The following is a 14,023-nucleotide window of genomic DNA, read 5'->3' on the forward strand; positions in this document are numbered from 1 at the left end:
TAATTTATTTCAAGTAAACCTATGAGTTTAGCCTTTTTCAACTGATTTTTATAGTTCGTTCTTATGTTGTACTGTCATACCACTGTCCCAGGTCAGAGGGGGGTTGGGATCCCGCTTACATGTTTAACCCCGCCACATTATTTATGTATGTGCCTGTCCCAAGTCAGGAGCCTGTAATTCAGTGGTTGTCGTTTGTTTATGTGTTACATATTTGTTTTTCGTTCATTTTTTTTACATAAATAAGGCCGTTAGTTTTCTCGTTTGAATTGTTTTACATTGTCTTATCGGGGTCTATAGCTGACTATGCGGAATGGGGTTTGCCCATTGTTGAAGGCCATACGGTGACCTATAGTTGTTAATGTTTGTGTCGTTTTTTGTCTATTGTTGATAGATGTCTCATTGGCAATCATACCACATCTTCTTTTTTATACATTATAGATCAAAGTAGGTCCTTAAATACGGAGCCTTGGCTCACAGCGAACACCACGCTACATAGGAACAAGTACATTACTAGTGTTAAACCATTCAAACAGGAAAATCAATGGTCTAATTTGTAAAAAAAAAAAGGGAGATTCAAAAGTATAGGTCAGATTTTGTCGAATCAATCTGAACGAGGACAGTATGATTCATTTTTGTCACAAGTTAGTTTTATTGTTATCCAATGAAAGTCTTCCATGCGTGCGTTGCAAGCATATCGGATATATATTTTTTCGGTGCGGATCATTATGAAATTTGCTAAATGTTATATATGTGAACGATCATTTTGATACTTAGCGATTTGATTACGGCATTGTTCATTAAACCCTTATTTGATTAGTTTTGCTTCCAAAACTAATTGAGAAATTTGTAAGATGTTACCAAAAACAATTTGAATTTAAGCAATGGTCTTAAAACTGCTTTTTTTTACATACAAAACTACTAAGAAGTAAAATCACAAAAATACTGAACTCCGAGGAAAATTCAAAACAGAAAGTCCCTTAATAAATGGTAAAATCAAATGATAAAACACACCAAACGAATAGATAACAACTGTCATATTTCTGACTCAGTACTGGCATTTTCAAGTTTTGAAAATGGTGGATTGAACCTGGTTTTATAGCGCTTAACCTCTCACGTGTATGACAGTCTCATCAAATTCTGTCATATTTACGGCGATGCATGAACAAAACAAACATAATAGGTAAAATTGTCAAAATATGGGTAAAACAGTCTTTACTAATCGGTACTAATTTTGATATAAGAAAAACACTGCTATGATATTTTAAAAGTATCGCATTGATATTTAAAAAGTATCGCATTGTTTATTTATGTTTATAAGAAAAACCCAGTACTTCAAATTTTACACGGACATAAACTTTAGCTTTTAACTAACTTCTCAATGTATATTTATACTTTTTGTTGTTTGAACAATAAGTTTTAAAGTTAGTATTTTCTTAATTTTTCGTTGCCGAAAACAACATTTTCCGCATGGAATGTCTGCATATTTACAATTGATATTATACAATATCGCTTTGTGATATAAGAAAAGTTTTTATCGATACGCTTCTTCCATAGACTGGTTATGACTGCATTGCAAGGAACATTCTGTATGACTGTATCGGATGTATGAAAACAATCCGTACTGTTGCGATTTTCTGTTTTACACAAACTTCAACGAAATGTAGCAGATAAAACATACTAACACATTCAAAAATTGTTAAAACTCATCAGATTATGAAAACTAAACTCAAGAAAATTATGACTTAATAAACAATCAAACTTAAGACATTTTAACATCTTTTGGTAACTATTTTATAACAAGAGTGCACACACTGAAATGTCTCGCCTTCTTTACTAATCATTGATATTATGTTGATAGTCCTATGTATAAAGCTTTATTACAACTGTCACATAAACTTAACATTAACCAAGATAGATAAACAAAGACCAATGAACCATGAAAATGAGGTCAAGGTCATATGAACCATGCCAGGCAGACATGTACAGCTAACAATGCTTCCACACATTAAATATAGTTGACCTATTACTTATAGTTAAAGAAAAATAGACCAAAACACAAAAACTTAACACTGTGCATTGAACCGTGAAATAAAGGTCATGGTCAAATAAAACGTGCGGGACTGACATATATATCATAAAATATTTCCATACACCAAATATAGTTGACCTTTGACATATAGTATTAGATAAAAAGACCAAAACTCAAAAACTTAACTATAACTACTGAACCATGAAAATGAGGTCAAGGTCAAATGACATCTGCCCGCTAGACATATACACCTTACAATCATTCCATACAACAAATATAGTAGACCTATTGCATAAATTATCAGAGAAACAGGCCAAAACACAAAATCTTAACTATAACCACTGAACCATGAAAATGAGGTCAAGATCAGATGACACCTGCCAGTTGGACATGTACACCTTACAGTCCTTCCATACGTTGAACATACTAGCCCTATTGCTTATAGTATCTGAGATATGGACTTTAATCTGATGTACAGTAGTTGTCGTTTGTTTATGTAATATATACGTGTTTCTCGTTTCTCGTTTTGTTTATATAGATTAGGCCGTTGGTTTTCCCGTTTGGATGGTTTTACACTAGTAATTTTGGGGCCCTTTATAGCTTGTTGTTCGGTGTGAGCCAAGGCTCCGTGTTGAAGGCCGTACTTTAACCTGTAATGGTTTAATTTTTAAATTGTTATTTGGATGGAGAGTTGTCTCATTGGCACTCACACCACATCTTCCTATATCTATTGAACACCAAAACTTAACCTTAAACTTAAACTGTCTGGCGGGGATGAGGACCTTGCAAGGTATGCACATACCAAATATAATAATCCTATTACTTATAATAAGAGAGAATTCAACATAACAAAATATCTGAACTTTTTTTCAAGTGGTCACTGAACCATGAAAATGAGTTCAAGGACATTGGACATTTGACTGACGGAAACTTCGTAACATGAGGCATCAATATACAAAGTATGAAGCATCCAGGTCTTCCAGCTTTTAAAATATAAAGCTTTTAAGAAGTTAGCTAACGCCGCCGCCGCCGCCGGATCACTATCCCTTTGTCGAGCTTTCTGCAACAAAAGTTGCAGACTCGACAAAAATCGCTCATACGGTTACTTGATAATATTATTTTGAAAAATATTGATTTTAGTTGAAATGTTAGGACTTTTTTTGAGTGAGAACTCACTTTTGTCCCATGACTGTACATAATATAGTTTGTTTGATACGCTGCAAATCATCATTACCATCCGCAAAATTTGAATTGTTGTTCCCTGCAATTACCTTTTCATACATCGTCCGAAAATGTTTGAAGAGATCATTTATAATTTATCATTAAAACTACTTTTTTATTGGACTAGTTGGTTCCCAACTGTCAATGTCTAGTTGAAGGTCAACAGTTGAGGAACAACTTTATCTGCTAGTTTTGGTTCTAAGCATAGTATATGAGTTTCATTAACTGTGGATTATGGTTTTTGATAAGTTACGATGCGAAACGAAAATTCGAAGAACATACGGACGGACGGATCGACGAACGGACGAAACGACAGTCAAAGGTACACTTATTGTCACCGTTGTATACGATGGGGACACACAAGTTATGTTTACTCTTTACGGAATAAATAGGCAAAACATCTAATTTAAACATATTTATTTATAGTGGATTGGGAAACAAGTTTTACAACTTATATTAATCCCTTTCCACTTTGCGGGTGCGAGTGCTGCCTTGTAGCGGCATTAGCCTACTCTTTTTCGAAATCTACAAGGGTGTCTTTAACGTGCAAGAGATATGGCTCTCTCTTAACACGGGCCAGCCATTTATCGTCCCCGTCCGACGGACTATCATCGTTTCCTCAAGACCATACTCGCAAATGGTGTCAAGGGAGAGCCGAAAATTGAGTTCCTGAAATTTTCATCCCAAACGGGAATCGAACCAGGAACCTTTGTGTTAGTAGTCCGATGCACTAACCACTACACCACGGCTCTCTGGCAAAACATCGCATGACTTGAACTCTAAATTCCTTAATGATCCGTACAATATGACTGTATAAGTTTGAATTTGCAATGTTCGTGTTTCAATAGTTAATTTATACCCTTAATCAGCAAGGAAAAAAAATACCATACTCAATCATTCATAATATCGGTAAATTATTCTGACTACATTCTCGTCTTAATGAAAAATAATTTGCTTAGTCATATTTATAATAATTCTACATTTTCACCTTATCGTTCCACATTTTAACCTTATATCGTTCTAGAATACATTTAATGATAGTATACAGGGGTTTGCGTTTTAGAACAAATGATCCCAAATCTTTAGTATTTAAAGAGAAATATTTTATATTTGGTGGAAGATAACAGGTTAAAAGCATACAGATATATTGAATTTGTTGTATTTTCATTTCGGACTTTAATTTTGAGATAGGAAGGATGTCTCTCAAAACTCACACAAAGGGTTTGTAATTTATTACTTTTTAATTAATTATAATATTGGCCATTGACTCCACAATATCCGTGGAATATGGATTTTTTTTGTTCTGCTAAACTACTTTTGCAATTTTGCACCTTAATCAGGTCAATCTACAAATTGGACCATTGACATATACAGATAGTATGATAACCTTTTGTTTATGTTTCATATATTTAGTATCGCTACATAATAATGGAGCATCAACTTGCTACACTGGGGCATATTTTTAGGAATGCTCATATGTACAAAAAAAGAGATATGGTATGATTGCCGATGAGACAACTACCCGATATCCTATAAACGAAATGACGTAGATGACCGCAAAAAATCTAAATGCACATTAGGGAAATTAAGATAAGGAAGAAATTAAAAAAAAAATAATGGGTCTATTTTCTAGATTCTAAAGAGAAAAAAAACACGGTTACTAATTAACGAATAGGATAGAGACAGTCACACAACAATAGTTTTAAAATAGAAAATAGAGCATGATTTTAGTGTGTTCTCCGTGTTACAAAATTGTTGACATTGGTTTTGTATTTCACATATTAAGTTATGAATTAGAGTGTATTTTTTATATAGAATACACATATTTTCATAAATAAATGCAATAACTGTTGAAAGATGTTAGCTGCTGTCTTGATCAGTTTTGTCAGATGTTCGGAATCGTAGAGTTTTTTTCCATTGGGGCAATAAAAAATACCCATTAAACATTACTTTTCTTTCCATTATTTGATTAAAGATAGTTTAAAATGTCATCTTAGAAAATTTTATAAAATCCTTGTCTTTTTTCATCGTTGTTGAAACTGAAATGGTGCCAAAAGGTCTAAAGTGAATTATTTTTAGCCAAATTTTCAATGGCTTTATCTCAACTTGAAAACAGTGAAGCACACGAATCCTTAATTTTTCAGCTTTTTAATTTCCTTTATTAATGTACTATCAATTTAAAACACTCTTTTAAAAACTTGTTATTTTCAAACCGAGTAGCAAACATCATTAAATTGTATGCTATAATGAATGCTAGTTATTGTCATTAGAGTCTGTGGTATGTCAAATCATCTACGTCCTAATATATGCCTTACCGATTTCGTATATATCTCGTTTATCTTGGTCTTTAATCAAGTCTTTACCAATAAGTACATAGTTTGTCTACTAAGTAAACGATGTATACAGACCTCGTGTAACCATATAGAACTTTAGTACAACTTGCATTAATGATTTTTCAATGTCTATTTGTAGAACATATTAAATCTAGTTTTTCAATATGAGATAAAACTTAAAATCAGGGACTTTCTATACTAAATATAGTAAGTATAGAAAGTCCCTGATTCTAATATACTGATATAAACAGTCCCCATTTCAAATGTTAAGTTTCTGTATTTAACGTTAGAGTTATAAAAAAAAAAGATATTCTGTGTATTTTCCAAATTGAATGATCGGCTGTATTGTCGATTTTCATTTGACTGACCAACGTGTTGCCTATTATTTCACTTCTAGTTAATACGCTATTCCTGGATCTTGGATTTCCTTTAAAATTCATGATTTCCTTGATCAGAAATATGTTGATATGAATTCGTATTGAAACGAGGTTACATGGTACGAGTTGATGTGGTACGAGTCTGCAATGGTACGAGTTGATGTGGTACGAGTCTGCAATGGTACGAGTTGATGTGGTACGAGTTTGCAATGATATGAGTTGACTTGTTTTCGGTTTTTGGATCTTTTCAAGGATGTCGCTAAAATCTTACACCAAGGGTTTGTTAAATATTATTAATGTTAATGGTTATTCGATTCAATCTTCTCAATATCTATCTTTACAATATCAATCTTCAAAGTATCCGTTGTCCAGACATGCATTAAATATTTGCCACTGGACGTTATTGCTTATGCAACAAACAATTAACAGATTAATCACAATAAAATGAATGACAATCTTCGTGAAAATGTAGTATATGTTTATGTGTCTGCCTAGTTTAAAAAGAGTCATGTCAATTAGTGTTGTTCTAAGTTAAGGACTTGGTGTTGGTGACATTTATGGCCCACATTTATATGAACACTTTGCATCCCTTGGCATACAGTGTATATAGACCTTAATTAGTATGCTCTAGGGGTTAGCAATTTTGATTTGTTGTTGTCTTATAGCACAAAGCTACCCATTTCATGGATATTCTTTATTTATGAAAGGGATCAAAAGATATGATCAAAATGCAATCACAGACAAGAACTGAAGAAAGCATGCATGAGAACACATGCATAGGCGGATCCAGGAAGGCCCTGAGGGCCCCCCCCCCCCTTTCGTGAGAAAAATTTGGTTGATTATATAGGAAATCACTGAATCATGGCTGGAGGGGGTTCCCCTTAGGTCAGTCAGAGCCCCCCCCCCCCCCCCCCCTTAGGAAAAGTTCTGGATCTGCCACTGGCATGGTTTTTTTTAGAGTTATCAGGTTATAAAATCATGGTTTGACAAAGCTCTGCCCCCTCCTGACTTGGAATGTGGGTTATAAATATATTTACTATATGTCTTTGTAAACCTTGTTAATTCTTATTCATTTGATTAATTTAATATATATTGTACCATGGTTACATATACCTACAAATTTCACATTTTGCATATATGTTTTTTTTTCTTCATATAGGTTCAGCATTACCACCTTTGGAAAATGGAAAACTTCGTCTATACAGTATGAGATTCTGTCCCTTTGCACAAAGGACACGATTAGTACTGGCTCATAAAAACATACAGTAAGTTTACGGGAATAAGTATTACAACTAGCTAAAGCAGGTAACCATCCACACACATTTAGCACAAAAAATAATATGTTTTTTTGTTATATATACATGTAAATTATTGCCTTTGATAAATTTTTACAACAGAGTTCTAATTCTTAAAGAATAGCACCAAATAGCATATACAAAAAGAAGCAGGCGGCTAGTAATATTAATATCCTGAGAATATGACTTTGAAGTAACCTCTACATTGTTAAACCAAGGATTTGATAGTTTACAAATCCTTGGTTAAATATACTGATTCCTTGGGGGCGAAAATCTTCATAAATTACAACAAAGTTGGACAATAAACAGAAACTGACAACAACCAATAAACCAATCAGGACTTAAATTTATGAACAGGTTATATGAAAAATTTAATAAAAAATATAGGTCACCTATGAGTTAAAAAAGATATGTCCATGTTTATGCCAAAAAAATGACATTTTTCAACCAAAGGGAGATAATTTGGAGCTTTTCCAATGATATAAAAAAAAATAAAAAACTCATCTGGGGCTAAACCAAATCAATGTTTTGGTTAATTTTTGTACCATATCATAAAGTAATAACTTATAGTGTAACTAATAAAATTTGTAATGTTAAAACAAATGTTTAATTTTTTGCCATTTTTTTGTACCTGCCAGCCTCCTTAAGACTCATAATATATTCTAGTGTAACTTGCCATTTTTGAGGAATACATACCATGGTTTAAAACAGTGCTGTTTGATACTAACAGGCAACTGAAGGAAAACTTGTCATTGATGTTGTGTCATTTTGTTTATTTTTATTTCAGATTTGAAACAATAAATGTTGATTTGAAGAACAAACCTGACTGGTTCCTTGAAAGGAATCCTCTTGGTCTTGTTCCAGTGCTGGAGCAGGATGATAAGATTGTGTATGAGTCTGTTGTGTGTAATGAATATCTGGATGACATCTATTCACAAGAAAAACTTACACCAGCTGATCCTTACAGGAGAGCAAGAGACAAAATGTTATTAGAGTATAATGGCAAGGTATTGGTCTTACTTATATATATAGCTTATTATTCTCTTCATAACATGTATATCTATTTTATTATTCAGTTAAAATAGAAAATTTTATTAGAGTATAATGGCAAGGTATTGGTCTTACTTATAAATATAGCTTATTATTCTCTTAATAACATATATCTAGTTCATTATTCAGTTGAAATAGAAAATGTTATTGGAGTATAATGGCAAGGTATTGCTCTTACTTATATATATAGCTTACTATTCTCTTAATAACATGTATATCTAGTTTATTATTCAGTTGAAATAGAAAATTTTATTAGAGTATAATGGCAAGGTAATGGTCTTACTTATATATATAGCTTATTATTCTCTTAATAACATGTATCTAGTTCATTATTCAGTTGAAATAGAAAATGTTATTGGAGTATAATGGCAAGGTATTGGTCTTACTTATAAATATAGCTTATTATTCTCTTAATAACATGTATCTAGTTCATTATTCAGTTGAAATAGAAAATGTTATTGGAGTATAATGGCAAGCTATTGGTCTTACTTATAAATATAGCTTATTATTCTCTTAATAACATGTATCTAGTTCATTATTCAGTTGAAATAGAAAATGTTATTAGAGTATAATGGCAAGGTATTGGTCTTACTTATAAATATAGCTTATTATTCTCTTAATAACATGTATCTAGTTCATTATTCAGTTGAAATAGAAAATGTTATTGGAGTATAATGGCAAGGTATTGGTCTTACTTATATATATAGCTTATTATTCTCTTAATAACATGTATATCTAGTTTATTATTCAGTTAAAATAGAAAATTTTATTAGAGTATAATGGCAAGGTAATGGTCTTACTTATATATATAGCTTATTATTCTCTTCATAACATGTATATCTAGTTTATTATTCAGTTGAAATAGAAAATCATATAATGGCAAGGTATTGCTCTTACTTATATATATAGCTTATTATTCTCTTAATAACATGTATATCTAGTTAAATAGAAAATCATATAATTGCAAGGTATTGGTCTTACTTATAAATATAGCTTATTATTCTCTTAATTACATGTATATATATATCTAGTTTATTATTCAGTTGAAATAGTAAATTTATGCAAATTCATCTTACATTTTGTCTTATATTCTCAAATAGTTTGCCTTTATTCAGAATATGTAAAAACATATATGGGGTATACAACAATAAGATAGTAGTTAACCAAGAACACAAAAATAAGAGAAAAACTATAATATTCTAGTATAAAGACATAGGAAAATTTAGTATGAGTGCCTATGAGACAAGTCTCCATCCAAGTCACAATTAGTATTAGTAAAAAGTAAAGCATTATAGGTCAAAGTACGGTTTTCAACATGGAGCGTTGGCTCACAACGAACAGCAAGCAAAAGTGTCCATAAATAACTAGTGTAAAACCATTCAAATAGGACAATCAAGGGTCTAAACTATTTAAAAAAAATAAAATAGTTTGTTTTTAATTCTTTAAAAATCAAAACTTCATGATATGAATTAATCAACCAAAACATTGTTACATCTAGTTTACTAAGGCTACAGCTCTCTACAACAAAGTTTACTTTAGACCCTATGTTTTTTATTTAAAAACTCCCATGTAAATTTATCCTTTTTAAAGGCAGTGCTTTAAGGCCTGACTTTCAAGTCATGAGGTTCATCTTTCCTTACGCAACATCCAACAAATCTATGCTGGGGGTCATAAAATGTTTAATTTTCTCCTCTTCTTTTTGTGGTATGAAATGGTATTTGTTTCTTTCATTTAGTTTTTTTTTACATTGGGAAATAAAGAAATGATCAGTGTGTATTGTTCGTTTTAAAAACTTTTTATTAAATGTGCATTTTGCATTATAAGCAGTCAACCTGATTACAAACTATCATTATTTGAATTCCGTGTGGAAAGAGGTCGGGTCAATTTTGAGTACTATCTGCGATCTAAAGATATTTTAAAATCATTTCAGTCGTTGTTTAGAAACCCAAACATTTAAGGTATGAAAGTTATTGATCCAGATATATATAATACATAGAGATGTCTGTGTTTCCTTGTTTGTATGCTGCTTTTGGTTTACTTCATTCATGTAATATAAAAAAACAACCAAAACATAGACCATAAAAATTAGAATAAGAGAATAATGGGTAAAAAATAAAGAGAATAGAGAAAAATGACCTAATAAAGTCCCCTGCCAGACCCTCATAACAACTTTCATTTTGTAAAATAAACTTTGCAATAATTTTCAGTGAGATAAAAATTAGTGAATACAAGACAACTAAAAATAGAAATCTAGACTCACAATAAGGTTATCAGTGATGGGCTCATGTCCAAATATCATGACTAGGAAAATAACACTTTATAAATTGAATATCTTTCTGGATTTATCTTCACCAAGAACACTTGTACCCAATGATTTGAAAGCGAGGGATATAAAAATACATGATATGTTAGGAGCTATATGACCACAAAAATATCCAAATTCATCAAGGAGCAACTTTGCCTGAGGGAGTTGGAACCTCAGATTCTTACTAATTTCTATATTTAGCAACTGGGTGCTTTTAAAAAATTTCAAAATTTATTTGGTAAAGCATAGACAGATTCTGATTGAATTCAGCAGAGATCCCTGAAATCTAAATAAAGATAAAACACCAACTGACAAGTAACACTGTATGGTGCCATGTAGAGCTCATCATGATGGACTGACTTCAGGAGCCTGTAATTCAGTGGTTGTTGTTAAATTGAAATTAATTCAGTGGTTGTTGTTAAATTGAAATTAATTCAGTGGTTGTTGTTAAATTGAAATTAATTCAGTGGTTGTTGTTAAATTGAAATTAATTCAGTGGTTGTTGTTTGTTTATGTGTTACATATTTGTTTTTCGTTCATTTTTTTACATAAATAAGGCCATTAGATTTCTCGTTTGAATTGTTTTACATTGTCATATCGGGGCCTTTTATAGCTGACTATGCGGTATGGGCTTTGCTCATTGTTGAAGGCTGTACGGTGACCTATATTTGTTAATGTCTGTGTCATTTTGATCTCTTGTGGACAGTTGTCTCATTGTCAATCATACCACATCTTCTTTTTTATAAAGGCACTATTAATGCATCAGTTTTGATAATCAATATTTTTTTTTCTTTAATATTTTCCAGCTTGTGACTAATTACTACAAGTTCGTCAGATCACAGGGAAAAGACGAGGAAGTAAAAACAGAATTCAACAAAATTCTGGAAATTTTTGAAAAAGCTATTGAAAAAAGAGGGGCATATTTCGGAGGTAATTTAATTTTTCGTACAGGAAAAAATAAATTGTTCATAATAAAACAACAACTGTCATGAAATGGAAGTTCCTTCATGATATAAGTTCCAGAAATTATTATTTTCACTTGCATATTACAGTAAATGTTCCCACGGGAATAAATGGTTTAGAATAATTGTTCCAACTAACATATTTATTTAATGTAATCAAGACTGTGTTCTTCAATACAAAAGAAAATTTAAGCTAAACAAATAGTATCAATGCTCTGGAAATAGCTACTTTATGACATTTATTTAAAAAATTCAAATTAAGAAAGGATTAAAATGTTTGCTTGGAATAATGTGGAGCTATTTTAAGTCAATGTTCTATAGAAGTCCATGGTGATTGGCTGTAGGTGGTAAACAGATATAAATGAAAGTAAGTGAAATAAAGAAAGTATCAACTTTTTCATTTATTTTGGAACTTTTTGTTTTGTTTTAGGAGACAAAGTAGCCATGTTGGATTTCTTTGTATGGCCATGGTTTGAGAGAATGAGTCCTTTAAAGACAATGAATATTGATATGCTACCAGAAGAAACATTCCCAAATTTAAATCAGTGGGTTGCCAGGATGAGGAATGTACCAGCAGTAAAAGCAACACTATTTGATGACCAGGCACATCTGGTTTTTATGAAATCCTATATGGGTGGACAACAACCAAATTATGATTTTGGTCTTTAATGGGTTATGAACAAAAATGACTGTTGAAAAATCATTGACCAATTCAAAATATTTATTTATGTGTTTAAGACAAGTCTCGAGGGTCTCAAGTTAAAGACAGGCTCAATTTACAATTCAATATTTATAGAGAACTTTATATGTATGTTAAAAATTATTGTTATGAAGATTTAGAAATATAATAAATGTAAATTTTTATCTCTTGTAATTTGTAGATGAATAATATCATAATACAATACACCCAAGAAATGACTCCCGCCAGAGAGCTTCGATTGCTTTAGTGAGACAGTCCCTACACAGTAAAAAATAAGTAGATTTTAAAAGGTATTACACCACTGATTCATGGCCCCATTGCTTTCTATGTTAAATTTCTCAATTTTTAGCAGGCACAGCTCAGCTCTCTGGTTTTAAGTTAAAAAAAGTGACAATTGTTGCATGCCTTTTACTGAAATAATCAACTCAGTTCTAATAGCACATAAGAAAGAACTGGTTCCTGGAACTTATGATGTTTTAAATTAAAACAGCTACTTCAGTTGTCAAAAAGTGTTTTACAATGTTCATAAGTCATTCAGCTTTCATTTGATACCAAAATAACCTAAATATTCTACATATTTTGAAATTAGCCCATCCCTAGGAACTGTTTTGCATTAAATATGTACTGCTTTCTGACCCAGCCTGAATTAGTGGTTTTATACCTTAAAAAAAGACAGTTATATCAAACATATATCTCTTAGTTACCATGGTCGCATCAAATAGTATGTACATGTACATTTAATTTACTGAAATAAGAAAGTGTTTGTCAATAAATTGTCAAAAGGTGTACAGTTGTATCCAGTACCATCCAAAAAAAAACCAAAAAAACTCAGTCATGTAGATAGAATGAACTAAAGAGCACATTTTATTGGAACTGAAAATTTTAAGCAAAAGTTAACTAGAGGCTCTGAAGAGCCTGTGTCGCTCACCTGACTTTACTTTTGTTTTGGAAATCATGCAAAAATAGATAGAAAAACTAACAGATAGCCAAATGATGATTTAGACCAAATTTGGTTTAATATTGGCCCCATAATTTAATATAAAAAAAAAATCCAGGTGGCCATCTTGAACAGTAAATCAGCAGCAAAGTAGCCTCACTTCATGAGCACCTCATAAGAGGAACATTCATGTCATGTTTAGTTTCATCCATTCAGTGATTCTCTAAAAGAAGACATTTGTTTGTATTTCCTTTAGGGTCATATGTTAAACTTAATCCCCCGCTGGAGGCCATCTTTGATCATGGATCAGCTTTCAACTAACAACACTTGGTCATTACCTCATAAGGAACATTCATGCCATGTTTGGTATCATTCCTTTCCGTGGTTCTCTAAAAGAAGACATTTGTATATATTTTCTATAGGGTCTTATGTTAAACTTAGTTCCCCACTGGCGGTCAAATTTGATTAGTGATCTGATTAAAGCTAACAACACTTGGTCAGCATCTCATAAGGAACATTCATGCCATGTTTGGTATCGAGAAGACATTTGTATGTATTTCCTTTAGGTCCCTATGTTAAACTGCGTCCCCTCGCTGGCGGCCATCTTTGATTATAAATCAGCTTAAAACTAACAACACTTGGTCAGCACCTCATAATGAACATATGTTTGCGATCATTGCATTCAGTGATTCTCTAACAGAAGATATTTGTATGTATTTCCTATAGGGTCCTATGTTAAACAAAGTCCACCTGTTGGCAGCCAACTTGGATGATGGTTTGACTTCAAAGTAAAAACACTTGGTCAGCACCTCAT

The 14,023-nt window shown here is 31.9% G+C and overlaps 1 protein-coding gene across 2 annotated transcripts; it reads left to right on the plus strand.

The window, feature by feature from the left end:
- The first annotated feature begins 4,285 nt into the window (after positions 1–4,285).
- Positions 4,286–12,436, plus strand: LOC134720677 (glutathione S-transferase omega-1-like). 2 transcript variants are annotated; one of them, XM_063583092.1, is made up of 5 exons: positions 4,286–4,471; positions 7,120–7,225; positions 8,043–8,262; positions 11,417–11,540; positions 12,003–12,436. In XM_063583092.1, exons 1-5 carry the CDS (start codon positions 4,447–4,449, stop codon positions 12,239–12,241), a joined length of 714 nt encoding a protein of 237 aa, XP_063439162.1. In that variant the 5' UTR covers positions 4,286–4,446; the 3' UTR covers positions 12,242–12,436. The 2 variants fall into 2 exon arrangements, with proteins under 2 accessions (XP_063439162.1, XP_063439161.1); XM_063583091.1 differs by lacking the exon at positions 4,286–4,471 and adding an exon at positions 6,124–6,238.
- The last annotated feature ends 1,587 nt before the right edge of the window (positions 12,437–14,023 follow it).

This window comes from Mytilus trossulus, chromosome 6, assembly GCF_036588685.1.
Source record: "Mytilus trossulus isolate FHL-02 chromosome 6, PNRI_Mtr1.1.1.hap1, whole genome shotgun sequence".
Lineage (NCBI taxonomy): Eukaryota > Metazoa > Mollusca > Bivalvia > Mytilida > Mytilidae > Mytilus > Mytilus trossulus.

What these genes read in the sequence shown, in the direction of transcription:
- LOC134720677 (XM_063583092.1), top strand. Translation starts at nt 4,447, where the DNA reads ATGTCTCTCAAAACTCACACAAAGG. An exon ending in TCTCAAAACTCACACAAAGG is followed by an intron (nt 4,472 to 7,119) that starts GTTTGTAATTTA and finishes TTCTTCATATAG; the next exon opens with GTTCAGCATTACCACCTTTG. An exon ending in AAGAGGGGCATATTTCGGAG is followed by an intron (nt 11,541 to 12,002) that starts GTAATTTAATTT and finishes GTTTTGTTTTAG; the next exon opens with GAGACAAAGTAGCCATGTTG.